General features: G+C 36.8%; 1 protein-coding gene across 1 annotated transcript in view; it reads right to left on the bottom strand.

The window, feature by feature from the left end:
* Positions 1–20106, bottom strand: part of LOC126260764 (kinesin-like protein KIF17) — a 187392-nt gene that overhangs the window by 27803 nt on the left and 139483 nt on the right. The window contains exon 6 of the mRNA XM_049958103.1: positions 6540–6774. Within this exon, the coding sequence (XP_049814060.1) occupies positions 6540–6774 (235 nt within the window). The remainder of the gene's footprint in view (positions 1–6539; positions 6775–20106) is intronic.

The following is a 20106-nucleotide window of genomic DNA, read 5'->3' as shown; positions in this document are numbered from 1 at the left end:
GTCTATCGACGTGCCAGCGCTTTCGTTTGGTAAGTCACATCATCTCTGTTTTTAGATATATTTTTCCCACGTGGAATGTTTCCCTCTATTAATTTTATATATATATATATATATATATATATATATAACAGAGGGGAAACATTCCACGTGGAAAAAATATATCTAAAAAGAAAGATGATGAGACTTACCAAACAAAAGCGCTGGCAGGTCGATAGACACACAAACAAACACAAATATACACACAAAATTCAAGCTTTCGCAACAAACTGTTGCCTCTCCTTCCCTCTTTCCTGATGAGGCAACAGTTTGTTGCAAAAGCTTGAATTTTGTGTGTATATTTGTGTTTGTTTGTGTGTCTATCGACCTGCCAGCGCTTTTGTTTGGTAAGTCTCATCATCTTTCTTTATATATATATATATATATATATATATATATATATATATATATATATATATATATATATATATATATATATATATATATATATATATATATTCAATTGTACTTTAATGACATTTTCTGTGAATATTCTATAAAATATATGTATACGTACTACTTTTTTGTAACTAGCTATGTAAATGTAAGATTTATGTAAAAATGAAGTGTCAAATATCATTATAAGAAATGATCCATGGACAAATAAATAAATAAAAATTTAAAATTTTTCAGAGTGTTGTCTCCTTTACTCCTAAACTATTTACATTCTGCCAAAACTCTTCTTATCATAAACGAAGAAATTTATTTAGTATGATAAATAGTATTAGCTCTGTAACCTTTCAGTAAAAGTTATTCCCAAGGATAAAATCCAGTGCATTTCAAATGCCACTGACACAATTTCTCCTGTTTTAATGTGCAATACATAACCAACAAATTATGCTCAAAGTCCATATATGTTTTTTTGAGATTTTTAGTTTAAAATCTGGTGTCTAAATCTGTCTTGCCACTACACAAAGTATCCAAAATCTTCTAGTGTCACTAGATCTCTTCCATGCAAACAACCTTCTTCCATGTTAGTAACAATTATATTGCACTCTTGCAAAATTATCACCAGACAGCTAATTCTGACACTATTTACTTTCAGTTCATGTTATTTTCTCTCATAATACATTATTTCAATTTCTTCATCTTCTGTGGAACTAGCTGGTATATACACTTATACTATAGAGATGAGTCTTGGTATTGTGTCCATCTTGGCTATGGGATGCACACACTATCTTGCTCATAGTAGTTTGCACACATTCCTATTTTCCTGATCATTATTAGACCTACTCCAGCATTACCCCTACTTGATTCTGTGTTGATGACCATGTATTCATCTTACCATAAATGCTGTTCATGTTACTAAAATACTTCACGAAGTCCTACTGATGCAAGTTCATCTTCATGAAACCTATTTTAATTTTGACCCTCATTTTGTTTCCAGTTTTCACTCTATGATTGTCTCACATATGTTTGTCTACGTTCTGTATCTTAGGATTTCTAATATAACATTCTCCTTCCATGAAATTTACTCTAGAGACTTCCATTTTCCTATTTCTCCCCATAACATCTATTAGTTTTAAATAATTCACCAAGCATTTAATTTACTCCATCTCTAAAAAAAATTGTTGTTGTTGTGAGCTGGCAACTTATTTATCAAATTTATCAGCATGACACTTAACAGTCGCAACCAAATATTTTCTTGAGTCAAGATCTTTCCAAAATATTATATGTAACTAACTAAACCCTGTAGGATTTTGTAATTCTCACATCATCTTCCAGTGCCTTTCATCCAGCCAGAGATTTTGTTTTGAAGCTACCTCAAATAGTATACAGATTTCACATTATGAATCATACCCTATTGTGCTTTGTCACTCTCTAGGGGTCTGAATACAAATCTCACTCGCTTTTTTTCTGAATCTTGGAATCCTTGACCCTTTCAGGCCTGAATTTTTTCTGGAGGAAGAAAAATTTTTCTTTTTGCTCTAATGCTCATAGGCGATTTTTTAATGATTTTAGGTGTATGGTTTATACAAATATATGCACCCATTTTCAAGTCATACTTTGAACATTTGTCTTCTTTTTATGGACTAAAATTAATAATTTTGTAATATTCACTGTTGTAATAAATAAACCGATAATTCAATAAGTACAATGCAAAATAATAATAACAATATTCAACAATAATAATATTCAAATATGCAGTGGAGTATAACTAACCAACAACTTCTGTGAATCCTGGCTGTGCACTGCTACATTCACTTGTTGATATTTTTTACAGTAATGCTCAACAGGTGGTAGCAGTTGTGCATGATGAAAAGACTGAACATTCACAGATGTGTACTGAGGTTTTCATTGTGGTAAACATTATGTGTCTGTTGCAGCTAATACACACTAAATATTAATGTATACAGTTGTAGCCAGAGGATCTGAAATGGTTAAAAATATTAGAGCCTGAATTTCCCTATTGTGTGCTTTTCATCTCCCATTTTCTTCAATGAAGACCCATGATTTTGCATTTCTTTTCTTAAAAATGGATATTCAATCTTTCGTCCACCTCACCACCTTACATTCTATATTTTGATACCACTCATTTTGACTTCCTTGCAGAATTCCCACTTAATATGGGTACTTCACTCATGTTAGCTCTCTGTGTTAACAATCCAATGGGGCAACAAATAATGTGTTTGTTGATCCAAAGGCATCTTCTTTACTGATATTAGAGACATTCCTAAATGCATTTATTAGCATGGTGAATGCATCTTTATTACTTTCTACAGTTTGTGTCATCGGAAGTTTCTCATTCTGATCGTCTCACCATGGGTAAGCTAAATGAGAACAACATTTTCCATTGTTATGTTAATTTTCTGATATTTAAGAGTATCAATGATTTACCATAGGCATGAATTCCTTCTGAAATGATTCTGGTTTCTCACTAAGTTTTTTGGAACCAATTGTATGAGACCTGAACCCCTCTATTACTCTTCACAGATTAGAAGAGGTGAACATAGCCTCATTCTGCAAATCTTTCAAACTTTGCTTTACTTAAGCTTTTAGTATTTACAACTTATTTCTAAATGGCCATGTAGCAGATATGCTGAATCGCAGATAGGCAGAACAAAAAGACTGTCACAAATAAAGCTTTTGACCAGTAATGACTTCATCAAAAATAGATCACAGACACACACACACAAATGCAACTCACATGCATGACTGTAGTCTAGGCAACTGAACCCACACTGGGCACTGGGCAGTGTGGTTTCAGTTCTCTGAGACCGCAGTCCTGTGTGTGAGTTGCATTTTTGTGAGTTTGTGTGTGTGTGTGTGTGTGTGTGTGTGTGTGTGTGTGTGTGTGTGTGTGTGGTCTATTTTTGACGAAGGCCTTACTGGCCGAAACCTTTATTTTTGGCAGTCTTTTTGTTGTGCCTATCTGTGACTAACCATCTCTGCTATATAGTGAGTAGCAACTTTCCTTTTCATAATACTGTTACATTCCATCCTGGAGTTTTCACTGTTTCATTTTTTCTAAATGACTGTTTCAAGCATATCTGTAATACACTGAAGAACCAAAGAAACTGGTACACCTGCCTTACATTACATAGGATCCACCGAAACATGCAGAAGTGCTGCAACATGATGTGGCATGGACTCAACTAATGTATGAAGTAGTGCTGGAGGGAATTGCCACCATGAATCCTGCAGGGCTGTCCATAAATCTGTAAGTGTACGAGGCGGTAGAGATTGCTTCTGAACAGCATATTGCAAGGCATCCCGGATATGTTCAATAATGTTCATGTCTGCAGAGCTTCATGGCCAGTGGAACTGTTTAAAACTCAGAAGAATGTTCCTGGAGCCACTCTGTAGAAATTCTGCACTTGCTGGAATTGCCCAAGTCCATTGGAATGCACAATGGACATGAATGGATGGAGGTGATCAGACAGGATGCTTAGGTACATGTCACCTGTCAGAGTTGTATCTAGATTTATCAGGAGTCCCATACCACTCCAACTACACATTCTCCACACATTTACAGAGCCTCCACCAGCTTGAACAGTCCCCTGCTGATATGCAGAGTCCATGGATTCATGAGGTTGTCTCCATACCCGTACATGTCCATCCACTCGACACAATTTGAAACAAGACTTGCCCGACCAGGCAACATGTTTCCAGCCATTAACAGTCCAGTTTCAGTGTCGACAGGCCCAGGCAAGGTGTAAAGCTTTCTGTTGTGCATTCATCAAGGGTATACGAGTGGGCCTTCAGCTCAGAGATATGATGTGTTAACAGATTCCTAGTACACTCTTGAAATTGTCATATGGGAAAATACCCACTTCATTGCTACCTCAGAGATGCTGTACCCAATCGCTCATGTGCTGACTGTAGCACCACATTCGAAATCAATTAAATATTGATAACCTGTCATTGTAGCAGCAGTAGCTGATCTAACAACTGCACAGACAATTGTTGTCTTATATAGGTATCGCTGACCACTCGCCATATTCTGCCTGTTTACATATCTCTGTATTTGAATACACATGCTTATACTAGTTTCTTTGGTACCTCAGTAAATAATTTCCAAATTACATTCCTGGATTATCCTTTATCTAAAACTAATTGTAGATAAAATTTATTCCTCGCTCCGACAAACACACACATCATAATTTCAATCAACTGTAAATAAAAAGTGAGAAATAAAAATTCTTTACTAATTTGTTTTGGTTCACTCCACTGTCTTTTCTGCTAAACAGTTGTATGGTGTCACTTGGTTATACTTTGTTTTGGCAATGAAACACCACTCTTCTACTCTTTTTATCTCTAGATCACTTCAGTCCCTTCAGAAAGTGAATCAAACTCACTGTTCTGCATAGTCATTCATCAACTGTTCAGATAGGTGAAATGAAAATCATGGCAGCAACTAATCTCATGGGTAAAAGTTAGACTGGAGACCTTTCTCAAAAGCCTATTTCATTGAGACAGTAGTGAAGAGAGTTGATTTAGACCTGACAGTTAACAGTTCCCATGGTATCACTTGTATCATAAAAGACAAGGAAATGTGTAATTCAACACACATATGCGGCAAACAGTTTTCATTGTATTTGTCAGGCTGGATAACTTAGCACATTGATTGGTTGTATGGTGTCTTAAGATCAAAGACCAAACATTGATAAATAAATTATCAGCCAATGAACTCCTGAGCGAAATAAATTAAACTTATGTGTATGTCTGTTGTGGATGCTGGGTGTGTGTGTGTGGGGGGGGGGCTATCAATCTTCTGGTGGGTTGACATGGCCTGCTATGTCTTCCTGTCCTGTACCAACCATTTTTTCATCTTAGGAGCACCCCGCCCAATGTCCCCCCATCCTGTCCCTTGTTCTTCTCCATGTTCTCCTATCCTAAAAAATCAGTTTGTCAGTTTTCAAATCCTTCTATAGTATCACATCTGAAACTCTTCCAATTCTCTTCTTTTCCAGATTTCCCATGGTCCATTATTCACTTCCATACAATGGTTTAATCCAAATGTACATTTCTCAGAAATTTCTTCCTCAAATTAATTGGATTATACCATAATATCACTTACATTATTGAAACTTTCTATCAGGACCATCTTCATTCACAACATATAATATTCTTGGTATGTACATCTTCCACTTTTTCAGTCTTAGACATCTGATTTCATTTTGACTGGCCTACCTCATTTTTGTATGTGCACTGATGTAACTGCTTTGATTGTGCAAAGTATTCCAGTCAACAGCATTAGCAGATGTACTTGCTCCTTTCCACAGTTTCCAATATCTCTGTTATCCATGCCTTGAACCATATCACTGACTTTAGCAATTATTTGATTTGTTGGTCCCAGAATTTCTACCTCACTTCGTAAATGTTCTGCTTATTGTTCTCATTTGTCATCAACTCACCCTTGTTTTGCTTCACCTCATCCTAGCTTTGCACAGATTTACAGAGTATCAAAATAATGAAAATGCAACATTCATTTGCAGCAGAATATGTGCAAATGATTGATTTTTCTCTCAAAAATACACACTGACAGTACCACACTAAATTGTGGGATCATCAACTCTTAATAGCACAAAGTGAATCCAAACAATATGGGATTGACTAATGAAGAGGATGAAAGGCTCTGAAAAAATAATGAATCTATGTGTTTCAAAGGGTGGCTACAGATCTTGGCATGCACATAAAAATTTTTGAAAATGATAAATATTTCTCCAATGTGTTCCATGAACTACTCTGTTCTATTCATACTGTTCATGTTTAGCAGATGTAGTGGTCAGGCCATTTTCTGAAGTTCTCTACAATGTCCATCCAACCACTTTCAAATATTACTTGCTCTGAGAACAAGTGCCTTACCCTGTTGTAAAATCCCACATATCTGGTAGGTATGGAAATGAATGGCATCCAGGAAGCTTTTATGCAATCACCTTCAGTTGTGTAAAAATACCAATGAACTTTACTAATTTCAATATAACACACTTCTGTGTATTTCTTTGAGACATAAAACTAATAAGAAGGACAAAGCTAGAAAGCTATTAAGAGTGAAGTACCTGACAACCAAGCACGATTAGTGCAAGATGTTTCTACAAGGTTTTTCAATCTTTGTATTTCCTGTTCATACTCTCTCAGAAGTGCATCTTTTGCATCTTCATTGATATGGGGCTTATTCTTGATATTTTTTGCTCTGTTAGCATAACGCAGTGTGCTCAAACTTTCTTCATAGTTACTATCAGCTGGTGAAAGGCATGCAATCATAAGTGTCTTTGTGTTGCCACCTAGTGAATCCTGAAAAATGATCAATAACAGATTTACAGTAGCAAATTACAAATATATTTACATTACATTTTTACAAATAGAGGATTAACAGTTCTCTGAGAAGTACTGCTGAATAAAGAACACACTCATGTATATGCATAGACACAAGTGTTACTCCATACACTAGGGAGAGAGGAATGCCCAAATTTTCAGAAAATGTTCTTCACATATTGGAGGAGAAAATGTGGTATATAGATATGGGTCTAGAAACAATTTATTTCCATGTAAGAAATCACCTTCAACAACTTTCATACTATGTTAATTATGGGAAGCACACAACACTATAATGTTAGAATACGAAGTATGAAACTCTTTCTTACATGAAGTTTTCAGTATGCCCCCATGGTAATGTCTGGTTAAGTTGTAAATCTTGGATTTACCTAAATGTAGCATAAACTGTTTAAAGTAATATTAGGGACACAGCAAGCACATAATGGTTTCCTATTGTCCATCATGGATTTGGTTCCTGAACAGTTTAGTGTAAAAGAATGCAAATGCTCACGTGACAAGCCAATTAGCACATGATCATGGCTGTGCCACTCATTATGCATATCACACAAGATAATAGAATAAAGGTGTCCCAACAATAGAACAGTTGAAGAACCACTCATCATCTTGGGTAGTATGGGATGCTGACATCTGCTACTTGCAATTGAAAGACACACAGAAGGATGAAAACGACTTCACCTTCTAATATGCCCACCCATTTTCTGTTTTTAACTTCATTAGTTGCAGTAGTACTGCAGAATCATGCCAAAATTAAATGTGACCTCTATCTGTCTGTTTAGTTTTTAGAAGAAACAATACACTGTTGATGATAACAGGATCACTCATCTACTGCAAATGTGTGTTAGTAATGTGCATTTGCATACAGGTACAATGAGCTCTGTGTGAAACTAGCCATAATTATGTGAAAGTATAAATTGCCACTAGCAGCAGCTATTCTTGGCCCTTCATTTAATAACTGTTGGATCAAGAAAAACAGCCATAACTAAATATCTGATCTGAGTTCCCTAATCATAAATTGTTTTTAAAATCAGAGGTCAGTTTCATACAATAATTCTTACCAGAGCCATAATTTAACTACTGCTCTCTCTCAACCAAACAATTTATGTGGTGTTCCATCCTCATACAATGACTGGAACACATCAAAATAAACTGATTTTTCCTTAGTACTAATTTTGCTTTGTTCCCTCATAGAGCAGCAACCAGAACTGCAAGAAAAGTTTATTTGTTCATAAGTGATCTGTTATATCTCAGTGTTCTGGGTACTGATTTCACCTCTGGCTGAGTTCGGTACATCACAGAGGTTAGTTGCATGATTTGCAGATTGAAGTGGGTTATCAATGCAGGTTTTTTTGTCAGTGTTTGGGGCAGCATTGTTGGCGACTTTCTGTTAGGGCCCCATCTTCTTCCACCCACAGATGAACGTCTGTTGCTTTCTTAAAGAACATGCTACTTGATGTGCTGGATGATGTGCCTTTACCTGTGATGTCAAAAGAAGTATTTTAGGCACAATAGAGTATCATCCTCATTTCAGTGTTAATGTATACAGGCTTCCACATATCATATTCCATGAACCCACTAGACTTAAATTTGTAAGAGAATCTGAAACTTTTGTTTCTTGAATTCTGGTACAAAATGAAGAGAGACTTTTTGCCTACATCGTGGAAGGCTGTGAAAACATGCAAAAATACTACACCAGTGCATCTGAGATTATGGAAAATATTTTAACATTTTGTGTAAGAAAGAGTTACATGTGATATGGTGACACATTCTGTTTCTTTGTGTTTCCCATGATTAACGCACTATGAAGAGTTGTAGAAAATGAGTTTTAATGTGGAAATTAAATGTTTCCATGACCATGTTCCTATAACATATTTTCTTCTTCCGTGTGTGAGTAATGTCTTCAGAAAATTTGGCTGCACCTTTTTGCTACATCTGAAAATCAGTTAACATTAAAAAATGACAGAACAAGGAAGTGATTAAGACAGTATAAAACATAACAGCCCACCAATCATCTCCAATAATTGATTAGTCTTTCTAAAATGAACACTCATTTGATTTAATCAGGGACACAAAACAACAGTGATCTTCGCTCCCTATTGCCCACACTGAAATTAAGTTCAGTGTCATTCTAATCAAGCTAGGCAGTGTTCTTGAAGAGTAGTAGCAGATCTTTTACTAGAATTTTGTTAGATACAATCTCTTCACATATTAATGATCCAAATGTCTCGTGTCTTTCGGTCTCCAGTGCTTCACATTGGAAGAATAAATATGGCACAGTTTCATCTCCCACACCACACAGTTTGCACGTAGCGGCTTCTTTTTTTCCATTCATACTGTGCAGGTGTTTCCTGAAGTTCCCATGGTAAGACATTGGACCTACAATGAGGAGGAGGAGGAGGAGGAGGTTAGTGTTTAACGTCCCGTCGACAACGAGGTCATTAGAGACGGAGCGCAAGCTCGGGTGAGGGAAGGATGGGGAAGGAAATCGGCCGTGCCCTTTCAAAGGAACCATCCCGGCATTTGCCTGAAGCGATTTAGGGAAATCATGGAAAACCTAAATCAGGATGGCTGGAGACGGGATTGAACCGTCGTCCTCCCGAATGCGAGTCCAGTGTGCTAACCACTGCGCCACCTCGCTCGGTATCTACAATGAGTTTACTCTGCCCTTTGTTGAGTCCAGGATTGAAGAACTTCTTTTAAAACATGTTTTCTGCATCATTAGTTCACCATATTTTGTTTTTGAATCTTAATTCAATATCCTAAGTGCAACCTCATGATCCAGCTACGTAGTGAAATTACTATCACCTTTGTGGTGATTATGGCAGGTTCTACTCCAACAATGAAGTCATTACTCCTCCCCAGCTATCTCTCATTACCAATAATATCCGAGTGACAGGAAGCATAACAGAATTGCCCTATTGCTTTCCTCCACCCTCACAAGGGATCCTGTAATGATCTTTCTTCTTGTAGCAGAGGCTTATGGAGATTTCAGAGCTGCTTGGGTGTCTAGATGAATAACCATTGTATCACTATGTAGATCCTCTTCTGTGGACACTCTGATAGAGAACATCTTCTCCTGGGAAATTGTAGCCAGGATCTTTGGTGCACTCTCTAATCTAGGCTGTACCCACCCCCAGCACCTCCTGAACAGTATTGTGGTTCATTCTACCACTGCTACCTACTTCCAGTTGTTACACTGAAACATTGTTGAAGCGCCTGTAATCTGTTGTATAGTTGGCTGGCATTTTCCAGGCCATTTCTATATTCACCACATTCATTATAATAGAGTGACATTCTGGATATTGTTAAGGTTTCCAGTATTTTCCAATTCAAATGGATATAAACAAGTTGGATTATAGTATGCAGAAGAAAATCATTGTTCAGGAGAGGGTCAGGAGTTACACTTCTTTACCATCCTGTCTCGAATCTTAATAGTTCTGTCAAGATTATGTAAGGAAGTAGTTATTAATAAGATTCAGTATAACACTGTAAAATATTGTATTATTGTAAACAGTCATTTTGAATTTCAAGAAGGAGATCATCATAAGCAAATCTGTTACAAAGATTAGTATACCAGCAGATAACAACATTCATGTTGGAGGTGTAATACACAAAGTCATATCTGTGTCATAGGATTCTGTTTGAGTGCAGCGTTTAAGTCGTGCACCAGCTGTGCCGAGGCTGGGTGGTGGTGCACAGTGCACGTGACCTGGCTCCATGTGGGCTTTTCAAGGGCTGAGCATGGTGTCAGCATCTGGTAGCTGTTGAAACTTCCAAACTTCTTTGTACTTATTTGTGCACGAGCAGCATGAACCGTGCTGATTAAGGGTGAGCACAAGGTAAGAAAAGAAACAGAATTTGATTATGAATCCAATGGTACACAGATATGACTGGAAATGTTATATGAGAGGAGAAACAGATACAAATAGGGTTGAATACAAATAATTCACTAAATAATTTATAACTGATACACTGTTCAACCCACAAAAGAGATCCAGCACTCAGTTTTTAGCTCTTGGTAAGACACATCTACGTAGCTATGTAGTTGCATGTTCAATAACTTTAATAATCAAATTGCAAAATTAATTGAAATCAGCATATCACTGACATCATGACACTACATGTGGACAGTGATAACACCCCCGCCCCCTACCCCCACCCTCTCACCCCCGCCCCCTTTGGATTTTAAGATTTATTATTTTTAGTGTCAAGGATGTAGGTTGCAATAGGTACTGGGAGATGAAGAAGCTTGCACAGGATAGGAGAGCTGCATCAAACCAGTCTCAGGACTGAAGACCACAACAACAGTGTCAATTTTTATTGTTTTATGTTTGTTGTTGTTGTTGTTGTTGTTGTGGTCTTCAGTCCTGAGACTGGTTTGATGCAGCTCTCCATACTACTCTATCCTGTGCAAGCTTCTTCATCTCCCAGTACCTACTGCAACCTACATCCTTCTGAATCTGCTTAGTGTATTAATCTCTTGGCCTCCCTCTACGATTTTTACCCTCCACGCTGCCCTCCAATGCTAAATTTGTGATCCCTTGATGCCTCAAAACATGTCCTACCAACCGATCCCTTCTTCTAGTCAAGTTGTGCCACAAACTTCTCTTCTCCCCAATCCTATTCAATACCTCCTCATTAGTTACGCGATCTACCCACCTTATCTTCAGCATTCTTCTGTAGCACCACATTTCGAAAGCTTCTATTCTCTTCTTGTCCAAACTGGTTATCGTCCATGTTTCACTTCCGTACATGGCTACACTCCATACAAATACTTTCAGAAACGACTTCCTGACACTTAAATCTATACTCGATGTTAACAAATTTCTCTTCTTCAGAAACGATTTCCTTGCCATTGCCAGTCTACATTTTATATCCTCTCTACTTCGACCATCATCAGTTATTTTGCTCCCTAAATAGCAAAACTCCTTTACCACTTTCAGTGTCTCATTTCCTAATCTAATCCCCTCAGCATCACCCGACTTAATTTGACTACATTCCATTATCCTCGTTTTGCTTTTGTTGATGTTCATCTAATATCCTCCTTTCAAGACACTGTCCATTCCGTTCAACTGCTCTTCCAAGTCCTTTGCTGTCTCTGACAGAATTACAATGTCATCGGCGAACCTCAAAGTTTTTACTTCTTCTCCATGAATTTTAATACCTACTCCGAATTTTTCTTTTGTTTCCTTTACTGCTTGCTCAATATACAGATTGAATAACATCGGGGAGAGGCTACAACCCTGTCTCACTCCTTTCCCAACCACTGCTTCCCTTTCATGCCCCTCGACTCTTATAACTGCCATCTGGTTTCTGTACAAATTGTAAATAGCCTTTCGCTCCCTGTATTTTACCCCTGCCACCTTCAGAATTTGAAAGAGAGTATTCCAGTTAACATTGTCAAAAGCTTTCTCTAAGTCTACAAATGCTAGAAACGTAGGTTTGCCTTTTCTTAATCTTTCTTCTAAGATAAGTCATAAGGTTGGTATTGCCTCACGTGTTCCAACATTTCTACGGAATCCAAACTGATCTTCCCCGAGGTCCGCTTCTACCAGTTTTTCCATTCGTCTGTAAAGAATTCGCGTTAGTATTTTGCAGCTGTGGCTTATTAAACTGATAGTTCGGTAATTTTCACATCTGTCAACACCTGCTTTCTTTGGGATTGGAATTATTATATTCTTCTTGAAGTCTGAGGGTATTTCGCCTGTCTCATACATCTTGCTCACCAGATGGTAGTTTTGTCATGACTGGCTCTCCCAAGGCCATCAGTAGTTCCAATGGAATGTTGTCTAGTCCCGGGGCCTTGTTTCGACTCAGGTCTTTCATTGCTCTGTCAAACTCTTCACGCAGTATCTTGTCTCCCATTTTGTCTTCATCTACATCCTCTTCCATTTCCATAATATTGTCCTCAAGTACTTCGCCCTTGTATAAACCCTCTATATACTCCTTCCACCTTTCTGCCTTCCCTTCTTTGCTTAGAACGGGGTTGCCATCTGAGCTCTTGATATTCATACAAGTGGTTCTCTTCTCTCCAAAGGTCTCTTTAATTTTCCTGTAGGCAGTATCTATCTTACCCCTAGTGAGACAAGCCTCTACTTCCTTACATTTGTCCTCTAGCCATCCCTGCTTAGCCATTTTGCACTTCCTGTCAATCTCATTTTTGAGACGTTTGCATTCCTTTTTGCCTGCTTCATTTACTGCATTTTTATATTTTCTCCTTTCATCAATTAAATTCAATATTTCTTCTGTTACCCAAGGATTTCTATTAGCCCTCGTCTTTTTACCTACTTGATTGTCTGCTGCCTTCACTACTTCATCCCTCAGAGCTACCCATTCCTCTTCTACTGTATTTCTTTCCCCCATTCCTGTCAATTGTTCCCTTATGCTCTCCCTGAAACTCTCTACAACCTCTCATCCTTTCAGTTTATCCAGGTCCCATATCCTTAAATTCCCACCTCTTTGCAGTTTCTTCAGTTTCAATCTGCAGATCATAACCAATAGATTGTGGTCAGAATCCACATCTGCCCCTGGAAATGTCTTACAATTTAAAACCTGGTTCCTAAATCTCTGTCTTACCATTATATAATCTATCTGATACCTTTTAGTATCTCCAGGATTCTTCCAGGTATACAACCTTCTTTTATGATTCTTGAACCAAGTGTTAGCTATGATTAGGTTATACTCTGTGCAAAATTCTACCAGACGGCTTCCTCTTTCATTTCTTCCCCCCAATCCATATTCACCTACTATGTTTCCTTCTCTCCCTTTTCCTACTGACGAATTCCAGTCACCCATGACTATTAAATTTTCGTCTCCCTTCACTACCTGAATAATTTCTTTTATCTCATCATACATTTCATCAATTTCTTCATCATCTGCAGAGCTAGTTGACATATAAACTTGTACTACTGTAGTAGGCATGGGCTTTGTGTCTATCTTGGCCACAATAATGCGTTCACTATGCTGTTTGTAGTAGCTAACCCGCATTCCTATTTTTTTATTCATTATTAAACCTACTCCTGCATTACCCCTATTTGATTTTGTATTTATAACCCTGTGATCATGTGATCAAAAGTCTTGTTCCTCCTGCCACCGAACTTCACTAATTCCCACTATATCTAAGTTTAACCTATCCATTTCCCTTTTTAAATTTTCTAACCTACCTGCCCGATTGAGGGATCTGACATTCCACGCTCCAATCCGTAGAACGCCAGTTTTCTTTCTCCTGCTAACGACATCCTCTTGAGTAGTCCCCACCTGGAGATCCGAATGGGGGACTATTTTACCTCTGGAATATTTTACCCAAGAGGACGCCATCATCATTTAATCATACAGTAAAGCTGCATGTCCTCGGGAAAAATTACGGCTGTTGTTTCCCCTTGCTTTCAGCCGTTCGCAGTACCAGCACAGCAAGGCCGTTTTGGTTAATGCTACAAGGCCAGATCAGTCAATCATCCAGACTGTTGCCCCTGCAACTACTGAAAAGGCTGCTGCCCCTCTTCGGGAACCACATGTTTGTCTGGCCTCTCAACAGATACCTCTCTGTTGTGGTTGCACCTACGGTACGGCCATCTGTATCGCTGAGGCATGCAAGCCTCCCCACCAACGGCAAGGTCCATGGTTCATGGGGGGGTGTTTTATGTTAAATTTGCATAATTTTTCCCACAATTTAAATTTTATTGATGATATACAAATTCTAATAATATCCTACAGAAAGGCATCATTTATAGTTGTACCGTAGGTAGTAAAGATACAATGAGAATAAACTATTCTCACCATTGCAAGCACAAAACTTTGATTTAAGGGCAAACTATGGTACCCAAAAATTATTATTTTATATGTGTATAGGGTAGAATTTTTCCACACAGCTAATAGCACAATGAGAATTTAATGAAACTTACGTAATTGTGTAAAACGACTGGCCATCACATGACATCCTTATGAGATATTAATGTGCATACTTTATGTGGGTGGGGATGCTGAGAGCTGGAAAATGGTGACAGTTTTCTGGAGGGGGTGACCAAGTCTTTAGAAACTCAGTGGCCACATTCCTCATGGTCACTCAGTATGGAAAGGTGGCAGACTCAGTTTGACTTGAGTTGAAGGAGGTAGCATGTACATGGATATGAATGGTGATAAAGCCACATTTGTTAGTCTCATAGATTTGCGGTAACTTCATTTAAATTTCTTGACTTAAAGGCATTTAGGACTGTGAACCATTGTGTTTTCAAAGTAATTAATTAATTTGTATAGTGAAGTTACAGTCCATTCTTGGGGGCTTGAACCATTTTATCATTTCAACATAACTCATGTTGTTCAGCAGTCAGCAGTTTTGTGGGAGATCAATGGGTCAATAAACTATTTTATTAAAACTTAGTCACCAATAGTTGGCATGTCATTTTGAAGCGGCATCTATGTTGAGCCTAGTAGACTTTAGAATTCCAACTAGATGTCAGCAACTACTTTTTATTAAATTTGAGGTGACTGAACCTTATGAAGAAGTCTGCCCCTAGACTAACAGAGAGAGCCAGTGATTTACGCATGGGTTAATTGCATTGCAAGAAACTGTCAGTAATGTCCCAACGGCTTTGAGTATGTTTCATTCTTCTAAATTTTAAACACCTTAACATCTGGAGGACACCAAAGTTGTAGAACAGAAACAGAAGGAGCATGAATGCTACACATTGCAACTCATCTTGCTAACTATTGTCTATCATCATGTAAAGATGGTGCTGGTCGGATTGTGTGGTGATAGGATGCTCCAAAATCAATTGAAAATAAATGGTTCTTCGTGCAGAAGGTGTAAAAAATGTGTAGTCAAAGGAATTCGGTGCATTAAGTGCAACTCTTGGTTACATGAGAAGTGCGCAAATGTGTGTCTGAAATTTATGAATGATGTTATTCAGTGGACATGCCTCAAATGTAAAAATGATGAAAATGCACGATTAACATCCACCCGAAGTCCTAAGGACAAAATTATTCGTCTTCTTCAAAGTGTCACTGATGCTCTGAAAGCAGAACTGACGATGCTAAAGCACGAAAATATTGCATTGAAACATGAAGTGTTGTGTATGTGAAAAAACTCCAGTACCAGATGGACATACTTCAGCAATACAACTGACAAACCACAAAAAAATTCAGCTGCCATTATGAAAGAAAAAGAAACTGATTAGTTTTGTTCCATAGATCATGAATACGACACTTCGTAATGATGTGGAACGTGTCAGGTTAATAAAAGGTGTCTACACAAGATACTACATTACACAAAATATTACATGACACTTAATTTTTTTTTTCTTTTTCTTTTTTTTGGGGGGGAAGGGGGTTGGGGGAGGGATATTACCCATTTACTATATCCAAAAATTTGTCTAAGTAGAAGGAGTTGCCATTCAGAAATTCTTTTAATTTCCTTTTAAATGCTATATGGAAGAATCAAACAAATATAAGTGGACCAGCGTAATGTACAAAACAGACTGAAAGAAACATTATAATAAGAACTGAATAAGTGAAATCTTTATTATAGGTGACTCATTGTTGAAAAACATAGTTGTTCCAAACTCCGAAATCAACATTTGAACTGGAATCAGGACACATCAATTGCATACACACCTTAACAATGTCTTAAGCTCATGAGAAAATGCAGCAAATAAGCATAGCAGAAATCCAGAAGGTATTTTTATCCCCATGCAAACAAATTCGCTTCGAAACAACAGTGAGGAAGAAATTGTAAACCACACAATGAACCTCATCTGAATGGCCAGAAGACTGTACTCAAATTCCAGAATAATAATAAGTGGGACTGTGTACAAGCAATCGGTGAGTGACAGCTATGTGCAGATAACAAACAGCAATATTAAAGAACAGTGCAATAAACTAGGAGTTGTTTTCATTGATCCCAACAAATTCTAAGTGCAAAGTGTCTTGCCAAAGGTGGTCTACATCTGAATAGGTTGGGCTCAAAAATATTCATTAAGATGTTCATGGATACTTGCCAGGTCACAAAAAATAAAGCAAATTGATAAGTGGTGAAGGGGGTGAAAAACTTGTGTAGCATTAAGAAAGACAGAACCAAACCATTATCATCTGGCAAGAAATGTGCTAAAGCCCATAACTAATAGTCAAAGCAGGTATGTTATCCACTGGAATATAAATGGTTTAAACACTGATGCTTCAAACAATAAAAACTCCAAAGTAGATGAACTGGAAATCATTCTGTCAGAATGTGCAAATATTAGAGTTGTTTGTTTAAATGAGCACTGGTTTACTGAGGACACAATTAAAATTCTAAACAAGATAGGGAACTACAGATTAGCAAGTCGCTTTTGCAGAAGAAACAAGTCACGTGGTGGCTCATGTATACTTCTACATAGTGATATACGTAATGAGACCAGAAACTGTTTTAATTACTTAAATGATGAATGTGTGTTTGAGAGCTGTTGTGTAGAAATAGTGGACTCACAAGCAAATGTTATAATAATCTCAAAATACAGAATTCCAGGGACATCAACATCAGTCCTATTTTTATCTAAGCATCAAATTATGCTAGAAGAAATATGGTGTCAAATTGAATTTCCTTGAATCTATTGGAGACAATGGGCAATCAGCAACATGTATTGACAATGTTCTAACTAATTATGTATATAAAGATGTGTATAAATTTTGTCTAGATCTAGGTATTTCAGATCATTGTGCAGTTTTCATTTAGCTGCCACAGACAGACAGGAACATTTCACATATGAAAACCCATACGAGCAGGAACTTTAGCAAAGAAAACTTGCTAACATTTAGTGAGAAACTAAAAGAGAAAACATGGCTTTTGATCATTGTAACTCAAGTGACGAAAACTTTGAGAAATTCATAAATAGTTTTCTTGGTGTCTTTAATGAAACATTTCCATCTAGACTGTGAAGCAATAAAATAACAAATAAAGTGGTTTACCCAGGGCATAAAAATTTCCAGTGTAAGGAAAAGGCAAGTGCATAGAGAATTAAAATATAATAAAGATATTGATTTCATTAAATATGTTAGACTCTATACAACCATATTTAAAAGAGTTGTCAGAGCAGCAAAACAACTGGAAAATTACAGGCTAATTTTAAATCATAAAAATAAGACAAAGGCTGTGTGGTCAGTAATTAAATCTGAGTTAGGTGTTAAAGCCTGTAACCAAGACATTTCAAAAATTGACATTGAAGAATAGAATAGAATAGAATAGAATAGGATATTTTTATTAGCCTTTCAGTATTTTTCATACAATTGGCTTTGTCAAAGTTTGCAGAGGGTTTTAGTTTCAGTAAGATATTCAAATATTTACAGAAAGGGGAGAAAATCATTATGTAAAACAATGTTTTATACAATAATTAAATACACACATAAGGAAAGAATCATAGTAAATAACTAGCTTATATAATATCAAAACATTTTCTTAATAACTTAGGTAAAACATATATTTTGATGATCAGTTTCTAAGAATTCTTCAGTTGTATAGAATTCGTTGTTTTTTAGCCAGGTTTGCAATGTATTCTTATATTTATTTAGTGGTACTGTATGAGCTGAGCATGGTAACTTATTGAAAAATTTTATGCTTAAGTACTTATAGTTATTATGGACTACAGCAAGTCTTGTGGAAGGCAAGTCCACCAGGTGACTGTTTCTTGTACTGTGTGCATACACATCACATCTCATGTTCAATTTTTTCAGATTTTCTCTGGCATATTTTAAACTGTTATATATGTACATTCTTGGCACTGTCATTACGCCAAGAGATTTAAAATAATTTCTGCAGGACTCTCTGGGTGCTAACCCTTCCATGCACCTGATTGCTTTCTTCTGCCATCTGAAAATACATTCAGCCCCTGGAGAGTTACTCCAAAGCAATATTCCATATTGCAGTTGCAAATGAAAAAAAGCATGTATGAGTGGAGTAGCAATTGCTTACTCACACTGTTTCTTAATTTATACAATAAGAAAAGTACTTGTGCTAGTTTACTACATAGATAATTGGTGTGTCCTTCCCATGAGAGCTTTTGGTCTATGATTAGTCCAAGTAATTTCACTGTTTTGTTTTCATTTTTAGTTACTTGAGATTAAATATTATTTCTTCTGTTTTTGTTTGATTTGTGCGCAGCTGGTTAGCCTGACACTAGTAATTAGCCATTTGCATCATTTCTCTATTTTTGTCCAGTACACTCTGTAAGTTATCTCCTATACTTATTAATGTCATATCATCAGCATATAGTATGTTCTTACACAGTATGTAATTCGAGAAGTCATTAACATAGACAATGAACAGGAAAGGTCCAAGAACAGAGCCTTGGGGTATTCCTCTTTCTATAGGGAGTATTTCTGACCTCTGCTTATTTGCATATACAAGTTGTAACCTATTGCGTAGATAAGATTTGAATAGATGGAGTGTATCATCTTCAATGCCATAGTATTTTAACTTTTTGATGACTATGTCATGTGACATTGAGTCAAATGCTTTACTTAGGTCAATAAGTGTTCCAGACATTGATACCCTTTTTTCATACCCTTCATAAACATTGCTCACCAAAGCTTCTACTGCTTTCACAGTTGATAGGTGTGACCTGAAGCCAAACTGTTGTTCATTTAAAATTTTGTTGGTTTCAAAATACCTGTATATCTGCTTATGCACACAATTTTCTACTAACTTGGATATGATTGGTACTATTGAAATGGGTCTGTAGTTATTTGGGAGGTTTCTTTCACCTTTTTTATACACAAGCAATGTAACAGTGAGCTTCAGTCAGTCGGGGAATATTCCTTCATCAAGTACTCTGTTTGATAGTGAGAGAAGTGGCATTTTAATTTCTTTTGCTATACATTTTATGATGAGATTACTGAGTCCATAATAGTCTTCTGTTTTGGAATTACTTAATTTGTTTATTGACTTATGAATATCATTTAATGTGATTCGGGTCCAAGTGAACTTCTCACTTCTTGTTGTTTTGCACAAGTGAGCAATGCTTCTGCATCAGAGGCAGAATTGATGGGTGGGGTGGTGACGCTATTTACAAAATATTCTTTGAGAATATTGCAGTCAATAGGGATACTCCTTTCTTCATTAGTATTATTAATTTCCCTTTTAATGACAGTCCAGGCAGCTTTACATTTATTTTTAGAATTTAAAATATATTCATCATTTGCACAGCACTTAGCATTTTTTATTTCTAATCTGTAAAGGTTTCTCATTTTAGTGTAATTTTCCTTGTCCCTATCACTGTTATGAGATTTGTCTTTCCTAATCATCAGTAGTATTCTGAGATTGTTAAG

This window comes from Schistocerca nitens, chromosome 5 (assembly GCF_023898315.1).
Source record: "Schistocerca nitens isolate TAMUIC-IGC-003100 chromosome 5, iqSchNite1.1, whole genome shotgun sequence".
In the NCBI taxonomy this organism is placed as follows: domain Eukaryota; kingdom Metazoa; phylum Arthropoda; class Insecta; order Orthoptera; family Acrididae; genus Schistocerca; species Schistocerca nitens.
This window is presented reverse-complemented; position numbering and strand designations above follow the sequence as displayed.